At 37.7% G+C, this 24,839-nt stretch overlaps 6 protein-coding genes across 7 annotated transcripts; 3 read left to right on the plus strand and 3 right to left on the minus strand.

Moving 5' to 3' along the window:
* Positions 1–1,285: 1,285 nt before the first annotated feature.
* On the minus strand, positions 1,286–5,195 carry LOC104792149 (uncharacterized). Of its 2 annotated transcripts, none has more exons than XM_010518212.3 (6): positions 4,479–5,195; positions 4,181–4,300; positions 4,014–4,072; positions 2,345–3,916; positions 2,132–2,255; positions 1,286–2,029 (listed from the first exon to the last, which is right to left on the minus strand). In XM_010518212.3, exons 2-6 carry the CDS (start codon positions 4,287–4,289, stop codon positions 1,428–1,430), a joined length of 2,466 nt encoding a protein of 821 aa, XP_010516514.1. In that variant the 5' UTR covers positions 4,290–4,300; positions 4,479–5,195; the 3' UTR covers positions 1,286–1,427. The 2 variants fall into 2 exon arrangements, with proteins under 2 accessions (XP_010516514.1, XP_010516515.1); XM_010518213.3 differs by having other exon boundaries at positions 4,181–4,317; positions 4,479–5,044.
* Positions 5,196–6,663: 1,468 nt separating this feature from the next.
* On the plus strand, positions 6,664–8,306 carry LOC104792150 (uncharacterized). Its single transcript, XM_010518214.3, has one exon. It carries the CDS (start codon positions 6,732–6,734, stop codon positions 8,085–8,087), a length of 1,356 nt encoding a protein of 451 aa, XP_010516516.2. The 5' UTR covers positions 6,664–6,731; the 3' UTR covers positions 8,088–8,306.
* A 302-nt stretch (positions 8,307–8,608) lies between these two features.
* LOC104792151 (plant cysteine oxidase 5) lies at positions 8,609–11,422 on the minus strand. Its single transcript, XM_010518215.3, has 6 exons — positions 11,165–11,422; positions 10,402–10,647; positions 10,017–10,162; positions 9,519–9,672; positions 9,224–9,427; positions 8,609–8,966 (listed from the first exon to the last, which is right to left on the minus strand). The coding sequence occupies exons 2-6, from the start codon at positions 10,502–10,504 to the stop codon at positions 8,845–8,847; spliced, it is 729 nt and encodes a 242-aa protein (XP_010516517.1). The 5' UTR covers positions 10,505–10,647; positions 11,165–11,422; the 3' UTR covers positions 8,609–8,844.
* A 2,209-nt stretch (positions 11,423–13,631) lies between these two features.
* On the plus strand, positions 13,632–15,391 carry LOC104792152 (multiprotein-bridging factor 1b). The gene is made up of 4 exons (XM_010518216.3): positions 13,632–13,946; positions 14,332–14,415; positions 14,900–14,982; positions 15,072–15,391. Exons 1-4 carry the CDS (start codon positions 13,805–13,807, stop codon positions 15,189–15,191), a joined length of 429 nt encoding a protein of 142 aa, XP_010516518.1. The 5' UTR covers positions 13,632–13,804; the 3' UTR covers positions 15,192–15,391.
* A 4,220-nt stretch (positions 15,392–19,611) lies between these two features.
* Positions 19,612–20,622, minus strand: LOC147942902 (uncharacterized). Its single transcript, XM_087456228.1, has 3 exons — positions 20,420–20,622; positions 20,049–20,242; positions 19,612–19,727 (listed from the first exon to the last, which is right to left on the minus strand). Exons 1-3 carry the CDS (start codon positions 20,620–20,622, stop codon positions 19,612–19,614), a joined length of 513 nt encoding a protein of 170 aa, XP_087312354.1.
* On the plus strand, positions 19,630–24,787 carry LOC104792153 (putative serine/threonine-protein kinase PBL7). Its single transcript, XM_010518217.3, has 6 exons — positions 19,630–22,898; positions 23,104–23,342; positions 23,468–23,603; positions 23,793–24,051; positions 24,148–24,280; positions 24,360–24,787. The coding sequence occupies exons 1-6, from the start codon at positions 22,745–22,747 to the stop codon at positions 24,639–24,641; spliced, it is 1,203 nt and encodes a 400-aa protein (XP_010516519.1). The 5' UTR covers positions 19,630–22,744; the 3' UTR covers positions 24,642–24,787.
* Positions 24,788–24,839: the final 52 nt, after the last annotated feature.

Here is a 24,839-nt window from a genome sequence, read left to right on the forward strand (position 1 = left end):
CTTCTCCGTTAATGTTTTTTGTTTAGCCAAAGTTAATATTCTTCGAATAATTCTGATAACCTTACTAATTAAAAATTTAAAACGAAATAAATTTTGATATATACAACCCCATTGAGGCATTGACCCAATTAACCATTTCTTTTTAAGAAAAAATGTTTTGCCACCAAAATACAACTATTAGCAAACCTAAAATATTTAGAATCTATTTAATATTTTTATCGGTATCTATGATGGTTCAGTTTAATTATAGATAGATATCATGTTATAAAAATCTCCGCCTAGCATCGATTACGTTATATAAAATCGCTAGATCCATCTTATCTGCCTCGATTAATGAATAATTTTCGTCTAGCATCAATTATCCAATTATGTCTATCTAATTTTGATTATAACCAATCTAATCCAATTAATTTCCGCTTAATTTTATATATACCGATTATTTTTGGAGCCAAATATAAATCAAATATATATTTTTGTTATTTAGACATTTAAATTAAGAGTTTATGATGTTTTACAATAACTAATGTACAAATTTTTAATAAAAATCATAACATTTTCTTTTAAAATTACATTTTATGTATTTACCATAATTTTAAAGCACTATAGTTTTATATTTTATTTGATATACTTTTTTAACATAAACAGAATTATACATATATTTAATATTATATTTTTTTTTTAAATAAAAAACCCTAAAACTAGTTTCCGATTAATTCTGTTTAAACTCTGATTTTCTTGTTAGGCGCTAGGCCCATCCCGACAGTCCGACTAACGCCTCACCATTTCTAAAACAACAAATAAATATAATGGGTTTTAATGATAAAAATAATATAAATGTGTCGAGAAGAACCAAAGAAAAACACACCATCTAAAATCTTTTTATCTCCGGTAATAATCTTTTTGGCAATTAATGAGGAAATTATTTCATCAACCCAATTTATAAGCCGAAAGAAAATGAGAAACGCAAGTGCTGGTGCCCATGTCATTTTGCCACCGACACCTTGACTCTATTTAAAAAATCGATTCGTTAAACCTCTAACATGATTTTGATTCGTTAAACCTCTAACATGATTTTGATTCGTTAAACCTCTAACATGATTTTAATTATGAAAAATATACATCCTTTTACATGATTAGTATTTCATAACTTTTTAATATAGCTGAAATGTAAAAGGATGTATATTTTACATAATTAACCTTTTTAAGATTTTACATTAAATTGAGGACTAAGTAGTAAATATGCTATACTAATAACTGGTTTGTTTTGTTAAACCGAATCCAAAAATGAAAAAGTAAAGAACCAGTTTGCGGCTATTCATTAGATGAAGATCAAGCAAATGGTAGAGTGACACGTCTTCTTTAGCCGCCGTATATGCTGACCACTTACAGAATCACAAGAAGCTTCTTAAAAAAAAAGACAATACAAGTTACAACGACCGTTTAAAAACACTACTATTAGAGAAAAGATCACTAACTAAATCATCAACCAAAGCCGAAACAATCTCTCCTTCAATATCAATGCCTTCCTCAAACATCTCTCTTTCGTAACCAATCCACTTCCCTTCGAAACAGCTCATGTCATGATCCACAAGGTCGTCGATCATCATCTCTCTCATCTTCTTCAACCCTTTTACTTCTCTGTTCAGTTCTTCAGCCAACAGATCTCTATGTTCCAACAAAATCCCACCTGACATCATCATCCCTTTGCCGGTTCCAATTAACATCCTTTCAAATTTCAACGCTAAGCACTGATTCACACAGTCGAAAAGTGCCTTTCTTTCTGTCTTCATTGACATCGCAGCTCCTCGAGAGCGTTCCATTTCATCAAAGAGACTCGAGGGTAATAATGATTCATTAGTGATTGTCCCTGACGCCAAGTCTTGAAACATGAGCTGCCCAGAGTTGAGTATCTCGGTTATGTACTCCAGCTCCCAATCGAGTGTTGACGAATCTGTTTCATCTAAAGTGTGCTGGGACTCGTTTGATGAAACCCAAGTGAGCTCTTGATCTGATGAACTCTGTTTCATGCCTGAAATTACCAACAACATTAAGCTTATTTAACTGCCAATCAAACCAATTCCCTACTAAGACTATTTGGTGTGAATTGAGACATAAATTCACAAAGACATACCATATTCTTTGTCATGTCTGCAATCTGAGATACTCTTGCTGCAGGAGAGTGCAAAATCATCGGTTTCTGTAAGAGTGCTAATGCTGCTAACTTCTTGTTCTTCTCCCTGTATCATCTTCTTCTTCTTTTAGGAGAAAAAGATAAGATTTTCTCAGAGACTGGTAAAGCATTTGATATAATAGAATAGTGAAGCTGCAGTTGATCGAAACTAACCTGGACTTTCTGGTTGTTGTTATAGAATGAAGTGCAGTCAGAAACAGATTCACTCTCTGTTACAACTTTATCAAGACTGCTATGAGTCAATTCACTATATTTTGATGGCGATGAAACCATCCCATTCGCTCTATCCTTTGAAATGGAACTCAAAGACTCTTCTTGGATCAAGCTAGAGTTAGATGATTCAATCTTCGAGGTCAACTCCCTGAGCTTTTGTTCCAAAATAGCATTTAAAGAATCACCTCCTATCACATTGAACTTTACAGCTGAGTCTGCATCTTGTTTGGTTCCTTGTGAATGAGATGATAAACCTTTGATCGAAGATGAGAAAGTGAAAGATATCACATCCATGTCCCTTTTCTGATCATCTTTACTCATACTCGAGTCTCCATCACTGGAAATGTTACATTTTATCGACTTTTCACCCTTTTTGATCCGCTTATCTTCATAAATTACCGACTCTTGCACTCCATTCCGTTGCTTTTTGTTTCGAGGAATACTCTTTTTGCGGGATAAAGGTAAAGAAGTGGGATTCTCTGCTGATGTCATAGTAAATCCAGGGCTCTTCGATATGGATCCACTTTCCACAATAACCTTATTTACTACTTTGTTCATTACTTTCCTGGATTGCTGACTGTCTCTGCAGTTCTGTTTCTGGTGGTTCTGCTTAAGCACATTCTTCCCCGTGCTCAAGGAAGATCCTTTGATACTGTTTTGGCTTTTAACCGCCCTATTCTTTGCTTCCACTTTCTCCTTTTGTCCCGTAGACATCCTCTTGTTGCCACTTGAGGACATTGTTGAGCTGTCTTGTTTCTTATTATTACTGGACTTTGCTTGCGCAGAGAAAGAAGGTGGCTTCACTTCACCTTTCAACCCATCACAACTGCTTTTCCCCAATACTGTAGTTTTCTTCTCGTTTTGATCTCCTCTTAGGTACCTACTGTTGCGAGTATCATTAGAAGAGATTTGAGGAACTGAACTTGACGCTTTCTGTGCAGCTTCTAGTTTCTCTTTCAAATCTCGAATCCTTAATGGAACTGGCGAAGAAGAATCTGAAGATGACACCACCCGTGTTCTAGCAATCATCCGTGGACTTTGCTCCATCATTCGTGAAGCAGCTTCCATTACATAAGCAGGGTTCCTAGATGGAACAAATCCAGGATTCCTTATTGGAGACAAGAGCTTGTTGTGAGTGACAGAGATCGGTTTAGCTGATCTTGGGGGTAAGGTTTCGGTTTGAAACCGCTCAATCATCCTCTTACGCGGCCCTTTACTTGTTCTTGAGTCCAAATGATCCCAAGAACCGCCATCGAATCCAGTCTGATGATCAACATTAGCATCCCAAGTGCTTGCCTGGCGCGAGGATCTGAGAAAGTATGGATCAAGATCAGGATTAACCCGTGGTTTCAAAACGTTTGGTAGCGGCAAACCCTTTAAACCCATAAGCCTAGCTACCACACTCGGTGCTTTAACCACATTTCCATCATCACTAGTTACAGATGAAGCACAACAGCTCGAGTCACTTCTCGGGTTGTAAGTTGAGTTCTTGACAGATTGATCAACCTCAAACTGTTAAAACAGAACCACACCACAGATCAAAATTAGTTCTTGTCTAACAAATAAAGCATTCGTAAAACAAGGAAAACGGTATTGAGCAAAGGCTTACAACAGAATGCGGCGTAATAGAGGGGTTTTGAACATTCTCTTTTGCTTGCTTTGATTCTTCTGTATCAATAAAAAAAGAAATTTTAGATTAATTGAACTGCATTACCTTAACTTATATATACAACAAACAATTGTATGGATAGAAAACAAAAAGAATGAAGAACAAACCAGAGAGTTGGGAGATATTGGAAGAGAAAAGCTTCTTCCTGGATTTGCCATGCCAATCAAACAGATTTAGAAACGCTCCTCTAGGTCTTTTCCTCTCAACAACGTCCATCTTAATTCCACCTATGAGATTACAAAAACTGAACCAGTTTCAATGGAATGTACTTACAAGACACTGGATCCCATCATAACAACATCAGACAAAACCAAAAAAATACCAAAATTTACGATTTCATTATATAAACGAATCACTCAATTATTAGCTGAAGGATATAAAGATCAGGAATCAAATAGTTTTTACCTCTCAGTTTCTCTCTCAGAATGCCAAAGATCTCATTTTTTGTTACTTATGGATCAATTCAGCAAGTGTAATTTGCAGAAACCCAGATGTGTTTTTGCAAATTGGATCGAGCCAAATCGAAAAAAATTGTGGCCCTAGAAGATCTTGCCCTAAAACTCAACTAAAGCTCTCCACTTTAATCTCTCTAGCTCACAATCGCACTGAAGAACATCAAACGACGGAGGGAGAACATAAAACACACAAAAATGAGATTTAATCAAATCGAAAGAGAAAAATTTGGGGGTTTTTGCGTAATGGGTAAGATCAGGAAAGCTCAAAACAGATTAGAGATTGGGGACTTTTGGCAGTTGAGATTAGGGATTTGGGTAGTGAGCTAAAAGAAGTAGTGTAGAAGCAGCCAGAGACGTTTTTTAAAAAGAAGAGATAAGCGGAGTTTGAATTGAAATGACGACAGAGAGAGCCGTTGCAAAGATGAAGAGAGAGAGAGAGAGAGAGAGAAGACTAAGAGAGTTTTGAATTTAGGACACTGTGAAAGCTCCCTCCTTTAAGATTATTGAAAGTGTTATGTTTTTTTTTTCTTTACGAAAAAGGAAAATAAAACCTTTTTTACAACAACTATTTTGGCTTTTGTTTACAGCATGGTCACAATTCACAAATGTAGCTTTGATAATGTTTTATATTTGGTATCCAATGCAGATCGAGATTGCTACTGTATATATGCTTATATTTCAGTTTCTAGTTTGAAACGTATGAGAGAATTTGAATTGGTTTAGGGGACAAGAAAAAAAAACATAATTTAAAAAAGGTCATAACGTTTCAATTTTTCAGGTGTATATAAAATAAAGGCAAAGACTTTATTGTAAACAGTGCAGTCATTGTATAAGTATTATACTATATGTCATCTTTTTATAATCTTTTTTTTTGGTGCAATTAGTTTTTGGGTCTCACAGGGGCTCCACTTTCGTAATAGTATAATTTTGAATATTTGTAATATGCTTCATTCTATTATTCGATCACTTGAAAGTTAAAACTTTTTCTTTTAGTGTTTGGACTTTTGAGCTTACAAAATCAGAGTTGAAAAAAAAAAAAGAGTAAATGAGTAGATGAAGTTGTTGTGGTTGAGTTGCTTTGAAGTAGCGAATCCAAGGTAGAGTAGAGCATATGAAAACGATGCCTGAGCAATTAGATGAAGCCCTACGAGCCTTCGCACGCGTGGAGGAGACTTGAATCTCACAATGCAGAGTCTATAGTATAATGATGCTTATCTTATGCTCTTGAAAAATAAACTTCCACTGAATCTTGGCAAATACTCTCCATTCCTAATATATTGATGTTATAGAAATTATTTTTATCTCCCAAAGATTGATTTTGTAGATTAAAAAACTAAAACAATCATATTACTTTATGTTTTTGACAAATGTCATTTATCAATTAGTTTATGATTTTTCTATCTACCAAAAAGTAATTATAAATTAATTTACAAATAAAAATTAAACTTTTCTTAATATATGTGATAATGTTGAAACATCAATCTATTAGAGACAGATGGAATAATTTATTTTTCTATCAAACTAAACTTTTTTTCACCCACCCATATATCACAAAACATATACGCTAAATAATACAAAGATGATATGAAAATTAGTAGAATATAATATTTTAATCAGAAGTTATAATCTGTTACAAACTAAATTATCATAATAATTTTAAAATATTTTTAACAGAGAAAGAAAAGTTAAAGAGACAATGACAAAACACAAACAAACATGGTTGAACTTGAACGGTTGACTCAATATAAGAATAAAATATTTATTATTTGTGATTTCTAACAAAAAAAAATAATACTGGAGTCTTATTTTAAATGCATATTTTTCAAAAAAAAAACAAATGGTGAATTTTGTTCCTTGACAAAAAAGTAGAGAATTTTAAAGTTTCCTAAACCACTAAATCCAACAAAATTATAAAGCGTCGTTTCTATTCCCTCTTTCGTTTCCACGTAGACTTTTAGAAATCGATCATAGCGTAGCATAGCATCACCAATCAAAACAAAAATCTTCGATAAATATAATAAACTAAAAACAAGTTCAGCCCATATTTGTAAGAATATCAAAACGGGCCCGAAACTAAATTAGGCCCATTTATTACCAGTGATAAATCCTCCCTAAAGTCATAGAGCCTTCTTTGGTCTTCCTCCTCCTTAAACCCTAATTCTCTCTCTCTCTCTCTCTCGCTCGCTCTCCCCAAGTCTCTCAAATGACCACCACCGAGTCGCCGCCGCCGCCGCAACAGACGGAGCAGCAACTTGTTCCCGCTTCGCTGACGTCAAGAGTGAGCCCCAAGACCGTTAGAAGCGCCATCGATGGTCTAATCAACTGGAGAAGCGAAAAATCAAAAACAGAGAAGCCTCAACTTCTCGAGCAAGACGAGTTTCTCTACCTCTTCGTTACTCTGAAGAAGATTCCACAGACGAGCCGTACGAACGCTCATCGTATCCCTTTGCCTCATCCTCTTATCAACCCGTCGGAAGATTCGCCGGAGCTTTGTCTCATTATCGACGATAGACCTAAAAGTGGTCTCACCAAGGCTGATGTGATGAAGAAGATCAAATCGGAGAATATTCCGATCACCAAGGTTCTTAAGCTGTCGAAGCTCAAGTCTGATTACAAGCCGTTCGAAGCTAAGAGGAAGCTCTGCGATTCGTACGACATGTTCTTCGCTGATCGGGGGATACTTCCTCTGCTCCCGAGGTTGATTGGGAAGAAGTTCTTCGCCAGAAAGAAGATTCCTGTGGCGATTGATTTGAAGCACAAGAACTGGAAAGAGCAGATTGAGAAAGCTTGTGGTTCTGCTATGTTCTTCATGAGGACTGGGACGTGTTGTGTTGTTAAGGTTGGGAAATTGTCTATGGAGAGTAGTGAAATTGCTGAGAATGTGATGGCGACTTTGAATGGAGTAGTTGAGATTTTGCCTAATAAGTGGAAACTCGTTAGGTCTTTGCATTTGAAGTTGTCTGAGAGTTTGGCATTGCCTATATATCAAGCTGTGCCTGATTTGAAGCTCAAAATTGATGCTTTTGGAAGTGGAAAGAATGTGGTTAAGGAGGAGAAGAAGGGTGAAGTTGAAGAAGTTGCTGATGATGCTAGCGAGAAGAGTGTTTCGGTTAAGGGTAAGAAGAAGAAGGGTATGATTCATGAGGTTAGGTATATGGATAGTAACGTATCTGAGGTGCTTGATGAGGATGAGATTGGTGCTGATGAGGAGAAGAATGAGATTGTTGTTGAGTCTGGGGATAAGGAGGAGAAGAAGATGAAGAAGAGGAAGAAGGAGGTCAGTGAGGTTGCAGAGAGTGTGAAGCCGGTGAAGAAAGCTGCCAAAGGGAAGTTGAAGCCAGAAGTTGAGAAACCGATGAAGAAAGCTGCCAAAGGGAAGTTGAAGCCAGTAGTTGAGAAACCGATGAAGGTAGCGGCCAAGGGGAAGGTGAAACCAGATGCTGTGAAGCTGGAGAAGAGCAAGGATGTGTTAAAGGCGAAAAAGACTACAAAGATTGCCAAAGACGAGTCTGGTGGTGGATTGAAACCGAAGAGGAAGAAGAGTGTGCTTAGAAAATGAGGCAAGGGAAGATCTCGACTCTTTGCGTGTTTTGCCATTGAGTAATTTTGAGTATGATTTTATGTTTTATCCTAGTTCTTATTACAGTTTGAGCCCTTTCATATCTTGTACTACTTCTGTGAAACATCGAGCTGGTGAATGTGGTTTGATGGTTTTGTGGAGGAAACATACTGTTAGCTTTTTCAAGTACTTATTTAACGTTTTTTCATTCCAAACAAAGCCTATTTACCTGGATTTTATTGCAGTAAGCTTTGTATCGATCGAGTTATTGTTTACTCGATCAGTCGATCTTGATCTTCATCTCTTAGTGAATTTGCTCACCAAAGGTTAACACTTCACAATCATCTCTCATAGCACAACTATACCAAAAATCTGCATGATTTTCTTGATTTACTCTCATGGCCAACAGAAGAATTCAAGGTTGCTATGGTGTAGACATTCATTAAGGACAGGCAAAAAGATCAATGGAACCAAAAATATAGAAACTATATATTAAATTGTTTAAGTAGCTGCATATAAAAAGGGACCAAAAAAATTATTATATTGAACTAGTAGTGAAGTAACCATAAAGATTGTATGTAGTAAACATATTATCATACAACGAAATAAGCTGGAACTTAATGTGGTCACAAATATGTAAGAACCCGACCATTATGCAGCCAGCCTCTGAATGGTTTACCAATTATTCTCCCGAGTCCTGATGATAAGCTCCTTTCTCTTTCTGCTCTTTTCTTATATGCTTAATCTTTTTGTAATCTCATTTTCTAATCACAGGACCTCTGTACGGAACTCTCCAGATCACAAAGCTATCAGGAGGTTGATACTCTTCGAGCCATGTAACATTTGAGATCACTTGTCCATTCATCACTTCAATCTCACCTGGTTTTAAACATGAGGTTATCAACAACATTGCCATAGATAATATTCATAAACCAAATCTGTTTAGCAATACAATCAAGTTATGAGTGATTTGTTCCATGATATCTACATTTAAACTCTTATCTAATCAAGAACCTAGTGGTTTAACCCATGATTCCTCAACAAACTGTTAGGAGTAGTAACAGTAAGAAATGAAGTCGCATTTTTAAGCAATTAAGTTATAAAGTGGTTTTCCTGTGAAGTTTGTGTTATTGTACCAGGTAAGTCTCGTATTGGGGATTTCCGGAAGTAGTTGCAGTGTCTGCCGTGAGTAGAAGAGTATGGAGGAGATAAGATGTCGAAGATTGCACAATGAGTAATGGCTTTAAAACAATGAATGTTGCCGCCGGTTGTTGGATATAGAGTGGTCGCTGGGGTAGGGGCAGTCATATCAGTATCCTTGACCAGTTTTGCAGGTCTTGCTATGAGTAAAAGGAAACAACAGATTACTCATTTTGAAATTATTCGCATAGCACGGATGTTACACTGGGGCAGTTTACATGTCGCTATTACCTTGTAATGGATCGTCTAGCTCTGATTGGTCAGGCTCAGCCCAATCATATGACTTCACGTGCATAGAACCATAAACAAGCTTGCTTAGCACTGTCATGCCTGGATGATTATGAAGTGGTATGATAGACCCAGGTGGCATGCAGAAAATTCCAATCTGACAAAATAATGATCAAAACCTAGTTAGCAGACAAGAAAAGCAAGAATCTTGCATTTCAGAACATTGTTTAACTGCAGTAAACATGTGGAGCGTGTTGCTCCATGGCTTAGAGTAATGGCCATACCAGGAACCAAAAAGATTAGTCATGATGAGAGATCTGGTTTCAACATGAGAAGTCTAGCCTATGTAGTTCTACTAAACATCATCAGCTTTACATAAATTTTAAAGCCTATCCACCTTATCTCAAGAGTTCATAGCCAATTTTTTTACTATATTGATGAAGGCATACTCAAACTTCTAAAGGTGAAATGCAATACCATCCTGAAAGAAAATTTGCTCACCGAGAAGCTGTCACACTCATGTAACTGAAGGTATTTTATAGCTGGCAGAGAATGATGGTTTCCATTACGCTCGTTCCCAGGACCAGGCCAGTTACGCACCAATTGTGCTTCCTGTTCGAGACCAACATCAGAAGGCTTGATTTTCTCTGAAAATAATAAATAAAGGTATCAAGTATGTCCCGGTCCGCAAGTATTAAACCTGATAAACAACAACAGTAGTCTAATGATAGCACAAGAGAGTGCGATACCCAAAACTAGTACTGCAATTCAGACATCGCGAAGCAACACAGTGTGCCTAAACAAACATTTATGATAGCAAGCAAGGTTGCAGACAGAGAAAGGAAGAAAATTTGCAAGACAGTGGATAAAAAAAATGAAGTCCTACCCAACATATTGCGAACCTTGTCTAAGGCCTCCTCAGACACAGGTCCATTGGATGAGAGAGATGCCTTGCAAGTATTGAAAAGCCTCTGAATATAATACGGCATGATACGAAAAAGGGAGCAAAACTCCAAGTTCTTGAGCTCTGGTCAAGCTCTGAGTTATATAAATTATAAAGATGAAATGAACGGTATCTGTTCCCAGTTTCAGCACCAGCGATCACCTTCTTCAGTGATTCTCAAGCACTGCCCTGTAAAAGAAGGGAAAAGACAACAAATTTAACTTCATATAGGGCTCCACAATCGAAACAAACAAATCTGAAAAACAGATAATACAAATCCAAGTGCGTCTCTGACACTGACAAGGGATGTGGTTTTGATGAACGCTTAACACGTAAAGGATTAATCTTTTTTCTTACATATCGAATACCAAAATCACACTGCATCTGCCTAATTGAGCTCAGTCATATATAATTTGCCAGGAATAGAATTTTAGGTCAGGTTAGTTTGGTAAACCGAATCATATAAATCGAACAGAATTGAATTGAACGGAGCCCAGAAGATTCTACCAATTCATACAAACATACATATCAAACAAAATTTGAAAACATAGTGGAACAAGAGAAATGAATATTACGAGTTGAGTAGAAAAAGCTAAAACAAGAAGGAGAAGGAGATAATATAGAGATTACAAGGTGAGCTTCAATTTCAAAACATGGGTTAAGATATATATATATATATATAAAGAGAGAGAGAGGAGAGAGAGACCTTTCGAGCAGAAGAGTGAAAAAACCGAAGAAGGGCGAGAATCGGAGGAAAAGAAACGATGATGGAAATGGTGTTTTTAGTCGGAGGAGGAGGAGGAGGAAGAATCAGAATTTGATCTTTTTGCTTTGTGACTCACTTAAAAACGTCAAGTCTCACTCTCTCTCTCCCCGTACTTTTCAAATAAGTCAATTTCAACCCCCTTTTTGCTTTTTTTTTCTTTCTTTTTTGTTTCGAATCAATTCCATTCCACCTGCATATATTTTCTCTACGACAAGAACAAACTATAACTTTATTTTATGGCCAACCAACATTTTACGCACGAGTACTAATTAATTCATTCTCGTGCGAGTTTCTGATAAAAGAATGGTAATAAATGGAGTTTTGACCGGACAAATCTCATCTTATACAATCTTAAATTTTATACAGTAGTATCAAACAAGTAGCAAATAAATGTATAATGTATTTAACTACAGTACTGTTCTTTTTGTTCTTCTAAATCGTTAGTTATTATTCTTTTTTGTAATCTGGAATTAATCAAAGAGAATTCAAACTGTAAATCCTATTACCATTTTTTAAATTAGGAAGACGAAGAAAGAGAGAATAAAATAGCTAGTTAATACTCTCTCCGTTTCATAATATAAGATGTTTTAGAGGTTTTTCTTTGGGTGTGAATGGTTGCAGCGGTTGAAGCGGACAAATCTATCTGCGGACTGGACCGTTTTTTATTTACCCTTCAGCAAATGTAGTCCGCAATGGTGAGGTCCAAATAAAGCAGAGATAAGACCGTAGCAGACCAACTGCGAACCGCTTTTGCATACAAATAGAATTGGTCTGCAGCGGTCTGTAGTCCACCTTAAAAATGGAGTGGTCCAGACCGTAGATGGATTTGGCCGCCCTGACCGCAATTACCATTCAAACCCTTTGTTTCATAATATAGGATGTTTTCAACTTTCTAGGTAACTTTTAGATTATTTTAATATTTTATTATTATTTATTTTATGCAGTCTTGTTTATGATTGGTTGAACTTTTTTAAAGTGACTATTTCTTAATCTGCGTGCTTTCACTCAAAACATCTTATATTTTGAAGCAAAGAGAATATAATTTTACATTTTTTTTTAAGTACAAGATATGTAACTAGCTTTTATAAAAAGAATTCAAACTTGACAGATCTTGTTAGTAGATAAATGAGTTTTAAAAATGTCATAAAACTCGTATAAATTTTATTGTAAAAAGCCAAAAGGTAACAAATTTTTCAATAAACTATTAAAAAATGCAAAATTATAAGGTATGTTTTTGCTATTATTATGTTCATACTACTCTACTAGGATGGGACGTTGTAAATTTATTAGTGGTGTACTTTTTTAACACTTTGGAAAGCCCAAGCTTTTTAAATGAAAGTATACACCTTTTCTGCTTTGCAAAATATTTAAGTTATTGGGTCTGATTGGTAACGTATCCAGAGCCGTACTAAGGTATTTTGATGCCATAGGCAAAAAAAATGGTTTAATATATCAACAATGTATATAACAAATATTACTATTATATATATATATATTAGTATTTAAATATTTATAATAAATATATGAAATCTTAAGTAGAAGTTTACCGTTCCATAAACAAAAGCAATTATCAACGAATAAGAAAAAAGTATGAAAAACAAATGAAATATAAATGTTAGGTTGATCATTTAATATAGTTATAGTGATATACAAAATGTTTTATCTAATATATAAAAATAATTAAGAAAGTTGGATGAAGATGAACAAAGAAAGATGGATTAATATATACCTTATCAGTGGACGTTTCAGATTTCTTGTACATAATATATACCTTTGCTATAATAATTTACTTTGCTAATTCAATATAATAATACATATATGTCATAACTCATAACCATTATCAACTTATATAGGTTCCTAATGTTTCCACAAAATATGATGCGGTAGGCGAGAGTTTCTTATCTCATAACGTAGGCACGACTCTGAATGTATCTAAAGCTGTACAGAAAAACTGTAAGCTAAAGCTGTTAGTTTTTACGGAATAGTACAAAACTGTAAAAAATATTGTATATAAAAGTTGTACAAAAAAGCTGAGAGTAAAGTTTTTAATAAAATAATTAATTAAGTTTTTCTGATTGGTAAAAATTGGAAGCTGATAAAATAATTAATAGCTAAATTCCGTTTTCTCCACCAATTGCAAACGGGCTTTCTCGTCTCGGGCGTTCTTGGACTATAATTTTTGTTTATCTGAGTTTTCTCATATATTTATAGCTAAAATGTCAATGTACTTTTTATTATTTCGGTTTAAATTCCGACATTGTCAAAAAAGTCCGACCAAACATTATTATCGTTTTGGGCCTTACCAACATTTTCTTATCGTAACGCGGCTTCGGCAAGATATTTTTAGCTGGGAAGTTAAAAATAATATATAAATATTCCGTTAGGGGGCCTTTAATCTTAGCTATTTACGTAATTACCCCTTCTGGAATAAAAATCACTAAAATATAAATTGCAAAACGATCATTTCTAATACTTTTCTTTATCTCGATCCTCTTTGACTCTCTCTCTCATCTCTTTAGTTTATCCACGAACGAAGAAAACCTAAAAGAAGAAGAAAAGGAAAATCTCGAAAGAGAAGCCATGGCAGGAGTTGGACCGATGACCCAAGATTGGGAACCAGTTGTGATCCGTAAGAAAGCTCCTAACTCTGCCGCTAAGCGCGACGAGAAGACTGTCAACGCTGCTCGTCGTAGCGGCGCCGATATCGAGACCGTTCGCAAATGTTTGTTTTTCTCGATCTCCCTCTTGTCTGATCTGCCTTCTTTTATTATTAAGCTTTGCGATAAGATTTATCTGGTTTAGGCTATAAGAGTTTGCCGATTGAATCTAGGTTGAGTTGTTACTACGCTGGATTAGGGTTATTCATATACCTTCGCCGCCACTGCCTTATTATCCTTTCTTTAAAGGATTTGTGTTAGGGTTATCGTTTGTTATGATTTCGATTGCGTTTGCAGCAGTAGCAATTTTGCCCTGAGGTTGCTAATTGATTATTGCTCGATTACTTGGTTTTCTATTGCTCATGAATCTGTTTTTTTCTTTTTTTTTTTTGTTCAATAAGAATCTTATAGTTGTGTAACGGGATCTCTTTTGTTTTTGCTTTGTTGTAGTCAATGCTGGATCCAACAAGGCTGCATCAAGCGGCACCTCCTTGAACACGAAGAGGCTTGATGATGACACTGAGAACTTATCTCGTGAGTATTATACATATCTGAATCATTCATCTGATTTATATCATGCACTGGAAAATAGTACCTAATCTGCCTCTGTAATCTGTATGTATTCTGAGACATAGTTTTATACTAGTCATTTTCCTATAAGGGCAAGTTTTGGCGTATGTCTTTCTGGGTTGCTAATGTTTTCTCCCAGTCGGAAAATATATATACTAGTACCTACCTGCCTCTGTAATCTGTATGTACTCTGGGACAGAGTTTTATACTAGTCATGTTCCTATAAGGGCAAGTTTTGGCGTATGTCTTTCTGGGTTGCTAATGTTTTCTACAGTCTGGATTGTTTCGTGAGAGGAGGTTTTTGTTTGTTTATGGGGTTATCAGGATACCAAAGAGCTGAAGCTTTGTGTATCTTAGTTTCCGCGTGTTCTCCATTTTTTGTGATAGATTGGTCAGGAATGTTTGTTATCGTCTAACTCGTTGTTTGCGTATTGGTTGTATAATCTAGATGACCGTGTGCCTACTGAGTTGAAGAAAGCCATCATGCACGCCAGAGGGGAGAAGAAGCTGACTCAATCCCAACTCGCCCAAGTACTTTCTCTCTTTTCTCTGTTGTTATACTTGTTTGTATGTCACTGGATTCATGGTGGTAACATTATTATATGTTTTGATTTCTGTAGCTGATCAATGAGAAGCCACAAGTGATCCAAGAATACGAGTCAGGGAAAGCAATCCCGAATCAACAGATCCTTTCTAAGCTGGAGAGAGCACTTGGTGCTAAACTCCGTGGAAAGAAGTAAGAACAAATCTCTTAAGGTGAAAAAAACTAATCGCAGTTTCTCTCTCCAGTTCAGATGCATTACATATGCTATGAAAAGTGAAAACTATATGGTTGGTTTTAATGGCATAGTAGTGATGTGTTGCGAGAAATCTTTTATGATGTGAGAATAACAAAGCTGTTTGGAACTTTATGTCATTATAAATAATCTGTTTTCTTTCGTTTCGTCATGTCTCGTAAACCCCATGTTCCACTTTTGGAAAAAGTTCAAGGTTGAAATTTATCGACTGTCTGCCAATAATGATTTGATCAAATTGATTCTAAAATGTAAAATACATGAGGTTATGTACGTATTAATGGGAAACTATGAAGAGACAGAAGAGAAAATTAATTACTTGGAATCTAAATAAACAAAATGTGCTGTAAACTAGAGAATTTAGGAAGTGAAATCTCTTAGTCTTATTGATTAATGTCGAGGTTACAAGTATATATAATAGGAGTACAAAGGCTAAAACCCATAAAGTAATCGAGTACATAACATAGGCTATGGGCCGTAAAGCAATGGCCGATGGGCCGTACATGCGCCGACCGGTATATGGGCCGAATGGCCATGTCCTAACGGACTGTGAGCGGGCCGGTCTATAGAGTCCACAAGTGTTTTACAACACTCCCCCTTGGACGAGATGACCGTGCCATGTTGGATGGGATCGCTGCAATGTGCTTAGGGGATGCTGCCTCATTAAAACCTTACCAGGAAAACCCAATGGGACAAAACCTCGGTGAAGGAAAAAGAGTACAGCACACATTGCTCCCCCTGATCCAAACATCACTCCAAGTCCTGAAGTCTCCGCATCCCAATCTTGTGCGTGAGCTTCCTGAACGTCGATGTCGGCAATGCTTTGGTGAAGAGATCAGCTGAGTTGTCGCAGGACTGTACTTGCACCACTTGAACTTCTTCGGCCTTTTGTAGTTCATGTGTGAAGAAGAACTTCGGCAGTATGTGCTTCGTCCGATCTCCCTTGATGTATCCTTCCTTGAGCTGAGCGATGCAAGCCGTATTGTCCTCGTAGATGACGGTTGCTTCCTTGCTGTCTTCTAAACCGCTATCCGTCCGAATATGCTGAGTCATAGACCGCAACCAAACACACTCACGGCTGGCTTCATGGATGGCTAGAATCTCCGCGTGATTTGACGATGTGGCCACGAGAGTCTGCTTCATTGAACGCCAAGAGATCGCCGTACCGCCGTGCGTAAACACATAACTTGTTTGTGACTTACCGTTGTGTGGATCGGATAGATAACCTGCATCAGCAAAACCAACTAGACCATCTTTGTTATGGTTAGTATAAAATAAACCAAAATCAACCGTCCCTTGCAGGTACCTTAGGACGTGTTTAATACCATTCCAGTGCCGTATAGTCGGACAAGAACTATATCTCGCTAGGAGGTTCACGGCAAAGCATATGTCCGGCCTAGTGTGGCTGGCCAGGAACATTAACGCTCCTATAGCACTGAGGTAAGGCACTTCAGGTCCAAGAATTTCTTCATTGGCCTTCTTAGGAGCAAATGGATCTTTATCCAAGTCTAAGCTTCTAACAACCATTGGGCTAGTCAATGGGTGAGCTTGCTCCATATTAAATCTCTTGAGTACTTTTTCTGTATATGCCTTTTGATGCACAAGGATTCCATTATTTACGTACTCAAGGTGCAATCCCAAACAGAATTTTGTTTTGCCTAGATCTTTCATCTCAAATTCTTTCTTGAGGTATTCAACAGTTTGGACGATTTCCCCAGAGGTACCGAGGATGTTTAAATCATCCACGTAGACTGCTATTATCACAAATCCTTTGTTTGCAAACTTCTTTATGAATATACATGGACTGATTGGGTCGTTCTTATAGCCTTTCTTGGCTAAATAATCACTTAGTCGGTTATACCACATTCGACCACTTTGTTTCAGTCCATAAAGCGATTTGTCTAGCCTTATGCAGTATTGGTCTCGAGTACCATTTGAACATTTATGTTCTATACCCTCTGGTAATCTCATATATATCTCATTATCCAGTGGACCATATAAATAGGCGGTTACAAAATCCATTAACCGTAAATCCAAATTTTCTTTTATGGCCAGACTTATTAGATATCTAAAAGTCGTTGCATCCATCACAGGGGAGTATGTCTCCTCATAATCTATGCCAGGTCTTTGAGAGAATCCTTGTGCTACAAGCCGTGCTTTGTATCTCACTATCTCATTTTTCTCATTTCTCTTTCTTACAGAGACCCATTTGTGTCCAACTGGTTTAATGGTAGGTGTCGTCCTTAAGATCGGACCAAACACACTTCTCTTCTTTAAAGAGTTTAACTCCACATCAATGGTTTCTTTCCATTTAGGCCAATCTTTACTTTGAGTGCACTCTAATATGGATGTGGGTTCTAGATCCTCATTTATCTCAAGTGCTACCTTGTTTATGAATATTTCATCAATGTCGACATTTTTCCGGTTCCATTTTATTCCAGACATTATGTAATTGATTGATACTTCATTGTTATCAATTCCTTCAGGTTCTTGAAGTTCAGCGTCCTGAACTTCACCTGGTACATTAATTATTTCCGCGGTCATGTCTGGTTTGTCTATAATTCCCTGAACCTCGGTCTGTTTTGCACCTTTAGACTTTCGAGGATTTTTATTTTTGGAACCTAACGGTCTACCTCGTTTCAAACGTGGTTTAGACTTTGTAGCAACTTGTTTATTGTGTTCCTTTTGAACATCAATACGTACTGGTGCATTGCAAGCTGGTATGTACGATTTTGTTACTCTCTTTGGGTCAGCAAAGGAATCTGGCAATTGATTAGCTAGCTGTTGTAAATGTATAATCTTTTGAACCTCTGCATCACATGCTAGAGTTCGAGGATCTTGCCAATTTAAGGATGTTTGATTCCATTTTAATTCTTTGACTAGCTTGCCGGTCTCACCACCTATAGTAGGGAATTCGGACTCAACGAATTGACAGTCCGCGTATATGGTCTTAAATAGATCTCCTGTCAATGGCTCAAGATACTTTATTATGGTGGGAGACTCATATCCCACATATATTCCCATCCTCCTTTGAGGTCCCATCTTAGTTCTCTGTGGTGGAGCAACGGGTGTATAAACGGCACAACCGAATGTTTTGAGATGGGATAAGTCTGGCTCTTGACCCGATAATAATTGGGATGGTGAATATATGTGTTCACTAGATGGCCTGATGTGTATGAGTTCTGCTGCATGTAAGACCGCGTGTCCCCAAGCCGACACAGGAAGCTTCGATCTCATTAATAATGGTCGAGCTATTAATTGTATACGTTTAATGAAGGATTCAGCTAATCCGTTTTGTGTATGGACATGTGCCACAGGATGTTCCACACTCACCCCCATGGACATACAATAATCATTAAACGCTTGGGATGTAAATTCACCAGCATTATCTAGACGTATCGTCTTTAGTGGAAAGTCTGGAAAGTGTGCTCTTAATCTTATGATTTGAGCCAACAGCCTAGCAAATGCTAGGTTCCTTGTGGATAACAAGCAAACGTGAGACCATCTGGTTGATGCATCGATCATAACCATAAAATATCTAAACGACCCACATGGTGGGTGTATTGGTCCACATATATCACCTTGTATCCTTTCCAGAAAATGCAAAGTCTCTTTTGTGACTTTTACTGGTGATGGTCTTGTAATGAGTTTCCCTTGTGCACATGCTACACAAGTGAGATTTTTAGGGAAAACTCTTTTCTCTTTAAGGTTGTGCCCTTTTGAACTCTTAATTACTTTACGCATCATGTTCGAACCCGGGTGGCCTAACCGGTCATGCCATAGAGTGAATTTTTCAGTGAACATTTTATGCTTAGCCATGTTAGCTTCTATCATGTTTATCTTAGCATGGTATAAACCAGTGGCTAGTGCGGGTATAGTCTCTCGGACCATCTTTTGGCCGTTTACATTTTCAGTAATGTATAGGAATTCTTTAGTTCCTTCACCCTTGGTTTCAACATGATAGCCATTTAATCTTATATCTTTAAAGTTCAATAAGTTTCTCTTAGAGCTGGGTGAGTATAGGGCATCACTTAGTTCAATATGTGTGCCGTTAGGCAACAAAATGTGAGCCTGGCCGTAGCCTTCTATCATGTTGGCTATACCCGCAATTGTACTAACATTTGCACTTTTCATTTTGAGATCTATGAAATATCTTTTATCTCTTAGTATAGTGTGGCTGGATCCACTGTCCACCACTAGTTCACTCATGTCCTTGGCCATTTCTATAAATAGGACATAATTTTGTATTTTAATAGGACAATTATAAAATAAAAGAACCATTGCATTTAAATTTAAATAATCATCCAATACAATAAAGGAAAATAAAGCATAAAAACATTGAAATTAAACCGCTTTAAAACGAAAATCAATCATCATCTTGTAGGCAATCGGAAGTCTCTAGCAAGTCGTCATTCTCATGATCGAAGTCTCCTTCATCATCGATGTACGCATAGTTGGCTTCCGGATTTTTCTTTAGAACTTCTTGGTATGCATCAATGAGGTGTTTGGGAGTTCTACAAGTCTTGGACCAGTGGTTTGACATACCACATCTGTCGCAGACCGATTTAACCTTGGTACGTGGTTTAAAGGACGTACGGCCCTTACCACCACGTCCGCGGCCTCCTCGGCCGGCCTGTCCGCCACGGCCGCCACGGCCACTACGTCCTCTGCCACCACGGCCTTGGCCGTAGTGTCTTTCTCTGTGGACATAGTTGGTCTCATGGGGCGCTTTTGGCTCCTTAGACTCCATTGTAGTTTTCTTTCCCAAATCAACCTTATTTGCTTCCGGTAATGGGGCTGTACCGGGAGGTCTCATAACACTGTTCATCAGCAGCAACTCATCATTCTGCTCAGCTAGCAGTAAACATTCAATGAGTGCCCCATAATCGGCAAAGCCTTGATGCCGATACTGTTGCTGAAGAACTCTATTGTTAGGGCTGAAAGTAGAGAAAGTCTTTTCTATCAGTTCCCTTTCAGTCACCTCTTTTCCACATAACCTAAGGAGTGAGACAATCCTAAAAAGCTCAGAGTTATACTCCTCCACGGATTTGTAATCCTGGATCCTTAGGTTTTTCCAATCAAACACGGCCTTTGGAAGGAGCACCGTCTTTTGGTGCCCGTAACGGCGTTTAAGCTGTGTCCAAAGGGCGAGTGGATTGTCTATGAAGAGGTACTGGCTCTTGAGACTCTCTGCAATGTGATGGTGCATATGTTGGAGACACTTGTTCTTTTTCTTATCAGTGCTCTCAACTTCCTCATCAATGCAACCAGCTAGGCCATTTGACCTTAGGTGGATTTCGGTGTCTTTCACCCATTCCAAGTAGTTCTTTCCAGAAGCTTGCAAGATGGGATAGTCTAGGCTTTTGAGGTTTGCCATCTGCATATAATATAGACATCCGGTAGTTAGCATGCGATATTTGAGATCGAATCATGCAACAAATATTTATTCAGGTCATGCGGTATTTGAGACCGAAACATGCCTTAGACCATGCGGTATTTGAGACCGAAACATGTCTTGGATCATGCAGTATTTGAGACCGAAACATGTCCTTGGGCCATGCGGTATTTGAGACCGAAACATGCCCTGGGCCATGCGGTATTTGAGACCGAAACATGCCCTTGCCTATTATAGATTTCATATGGTTTAAATTCATGCATGCAAGGACAACAAAATCAAATATGTATGCATGCAACAATTTCCTTTTTTCTAGATAGGATTTCCTTTTTCTTAAATTTTCTTTTCTTTCTAGGATTTAGTAAATATTGTTTTAAGGGGGTTTTAGATAATTACTATAACCGATTAGGAACTTATCCTAATCATAGCTTTAATTTCCGATTTCATGTTTTAAAGTTTATAGGAACTTAACAAAAGTTTTAGTTCAATCGGAATTTTCAACCCTTAACTCAAGTTTATCAAATTCGGTTTTGAGTTTTAACAATCCTAGAACATGATTCATGCAGCCGAAATTTACATGAACAATTTATGCTTGAATAGATCCTATCTTTATACATGATCCGTTTTTCAATATGATGCATGAATGATCCGGTTTTAATATCCTAGAACATGTTTAAACAACAGAATATTTCTAGGTTCTTATGCATCACAACAAGCAGCAAACAACCAAATTCCATTCATAATGTAATTGGTTTTAATTCTCAAGGAATCTAACAACCTAAACGCCAACATGTTTTAAGTTTTAGGTTTTAGGGATCTTAAACTTTGTTGGTTGTGTACTTCTTTGTCTTAGGGTTCTGTATGTTTAAGTCCAAATTCGGATCATAGGGTTTTAAGAGGGTTCGGCCGTATTTTACCTTTCACCGATTTGGATCTGACTGGATATGGACCGGGAGCTAACAGACCTCGGTTTTAATCTCTCCCTCGCTCACGGACCACGAACAGAACCACGTACTAGATCACGAACGGAACCGCGAACTGGATCACGAACAGATTTCGCAGACAGAGCAACGAACAGCTTCCGCGGACAGAACAACGAACTGCTTCCGCGGATCACGAACGGCTTCCCACGAACCGCTTGGTACTTCTCTCGTCCGGAATCACGAACCGCGAACAGATGAACTCACCCCCGAACTCGGACCACAAATCTCGATCAAGCTGCCGATAGAAGCTTGATCACGAGCTTAAGGTATGCTCGTGAACAAGGAGATCCTCGGACAGAAAAGGGTTTGATCTCGGATGGGAGCAAGAACGAAGATGGTTTAGGGTTTGTGAAAGAGAGAAGAAGATCGGCGGCTGCCTTAGGGTTTGGGAAGCAGCGGCTGTTTTTAGGTTTTAGGGTTAGAGGCTATCGTGCTGATAACGTGTTGTAAACTAGAGAATTTAGGAAGTGAAATCTCTTAGTCTTATTGATTAATGTCGAGGTTACAAGTATATATAATAGGAGTACAAAGGCTAAAACCCATAAAGTAATCGAGTACATAACATAGGCCATGGGCCGTAAAGCAATGGCCGATGGGCCGTACATGCGCGGACCGGTATATGGGCCGAATGGCCATGTCCTAACGGACTGTGAGCGGGCCGGTCTATAGAGTCCACAAGTGTTTTACAACAAAATGCGCATAAGCTTAATTTTTCTGGGCTGGATTATACCCGAATATGGGCCTTGATTACTTTTTACGCTTGGTCCATCTAAAACAACTCGGGGACTAAACTGTACCAAATTAAAGTAAAGGGAAAAGACTGTAAAGTTGCCGGTGAATACGTACATCCCTGCAACTATTCCCCGCGCCACAAAACAAAACAGTACAAGTGAGTCAGAGTGGAGTGAAGCTGACATTCACACACACACACAAATACACAAAAATCAAAAATCAAGAAAAGACTAATTTTCACGAAACCCGAAGCTTTTAACTTATTCCTCTACTGTTTCAATTTCATCTCCTCCTTCACTTCTCTCTCAGTGGCAATTTCTAGGGTTTTCACATTTTTCTTTTGTTTTCCATTTCTGGAAACTAGTACAAAGGCTACAACAAAACAAAAAATGGAGACAGACGAAGCATACCAAAAGAAAGAGCGTGCTGCACTTGTATCCATTGTGGTTCTTGCTTGTCTTGCTCTATCTTCTTTGTTCGTCGCCTTTAGCTACTACTGCTACATTCGTAACAAAGTTTCTAAGCGTCACAGGATTAGCAAGAGTAAGAAGCTCCCAACAATTTACCTTTAACAAAGTTGTTATCTTTATCTGCATTTTCTTGTTCTTACGCACTCTGTTTTCACTGGGAACTTGAAATTTTGTTACTAATTAAGGAATATTTGGATGATGATTTTCAATTAGGGTCCGATTTATTTATCTGGGTATTGAATTTATTGTTGTAATAATACCTATCGAATGTTTTTTAGGGTTTGACTGCGAGGAGAAAGGCGATTGTCAAAAGGTACAAGATTTAACTGGCAATGGGTTGCAGATTTTCACCTTTAAGCAATTGCATTCAGCGACTGGTGGATTTAGCAAGTCTAATGTGGTTGGGCATGGTGGGTTTGGGTTGGTTTATCGCGGTGTGCTTAACGATGGGAGAAAAGTTGCTATCAAGTTCATGGATCATGCCGGGAAGCAAGGTGAAGAAGAATTCAAGATGGAGGTTTGTTTATTTTAGCTTGGTCATTGATCTTTTGCTTTTCAAGCTTAAGAATGTTTAGGTGTTTGTGTAGAGTTTTCGATTACTTTTAAACGATTGATCAATTTTTTTGTATCTGGTGGTGACAGGTAGAGTTACTGAGCCGTCTGCGTTCACCATACTTGTTGGCACTTCTTGGTTATTGCTCAGACAATAGTCACAAACTGCTTGTGTATGAGTTCATGGCAAATGGTGGTCTGCAGGAACACCTTTATCTTAACAACAGTAAGTTCATTTGTCCGGTAATGTTAGAAGTTGCGGCTCTTTTTTTACTTCTATGCATATCCTTTGGGTGATAGCATTTTGGGACATGAATCCTTAGATAATGTAGTATATATTACTAATTGGTGAACATAGCATATGGATTAGTCATTGTGGATTTTGATGGATGTTTCTCTTTTTTATTGCATATAGGATCTGGTTCTGTCGCACCGAGATTAGATTGGGAAACTCGGATGAGAATAGCTCTGGAAGCTGCAAAAGGCTTGGAATATCTACATGAACAAGTGTCTCCCCCAGTGATTCATAGAGACTTTAAGAGCAGTAATATTCTGCTGGACAGAAACTTCAACGCCAAAGTTTCAGATTTCGGATTGGCCAAAGTCGGATCAGATAAAGCTGGTGGACACGTTTCTACTCGTGTATTAGGCACACAAGGATACGTTGCTCCTGAGTATGTTTTCCACTCGATCAATTTCTTTGTTCTTCCATCACATCAACTTGATTAGCTCGAATGTAACACCCATTGTTTTTTTAATTTCTTGTTCAGGTACGCATTAACCGGTCACTTGACAACAAAATCAGATGTCTATAGCTACGGTGTAGTCCTGTTAGAGTTATTAACCGGTAGGGTTCCAGTAGATATGAAGAGAGCTGCAGGAGAAGGCGTTCTTGTCTCTTGGGTACACATTCCTTTCAAAAAACTGCTCTTGTGTCATTTCTTCTCGTCTTTTTGCTCTAATAACGTTTCTCATTCTCCAGGCTTTGCCTCAATTGGCTGATAGAGAAAAAGTAGTAGACATAATGGATCCAACACTGGAAGGACAGTACTCGACAAAAGAAGTGGTTCAAGTTGCAGCAATAGCAGCAATGTGTGTTCAAGCAGAAGCTGACTACAGACCATTAATGGCAGATGTGGTGCAGTCACTGGTTCCCTTAGTGAGAAACCGTAGGTCAGCTTCAAAGCTTAGTGGCTGCTCCAGTAGCTTTAGCTTGGCTAGGTCTCCTAATTCGCCTGGTAAAGCAAGCATCTGTTCTCAATAAAACAGAGAATAACAAAAAATGTAAGGGTTTCTTTTCTTTTTTTGACATGAAAATGTAAGGCTTTTATATGTACTACGGGATTTTGCTAAAAGTCAGACTTCTAATGTGTGATTAAACATGGTAATTAATAATTATCATCAAATAAAGAGAAATCTCTGGTTTGCACACAAAAAAAAAAAAAAAAAAAAAAAAAAAAAA

This window comes from Camelina sativa, chromosome 6 (assembly GCF_030686135.1).
Source record: "Camelina sativa cultivar CO46 ecotype springtype chromosome 6, ASM3068613v1".
Lineage (NCBI taxonomy): Eukaryota > Viridiplantae > Streptophyta > Magnoliopsida > Brassicales > Brassicaceae > Camelina > Camelina sativa.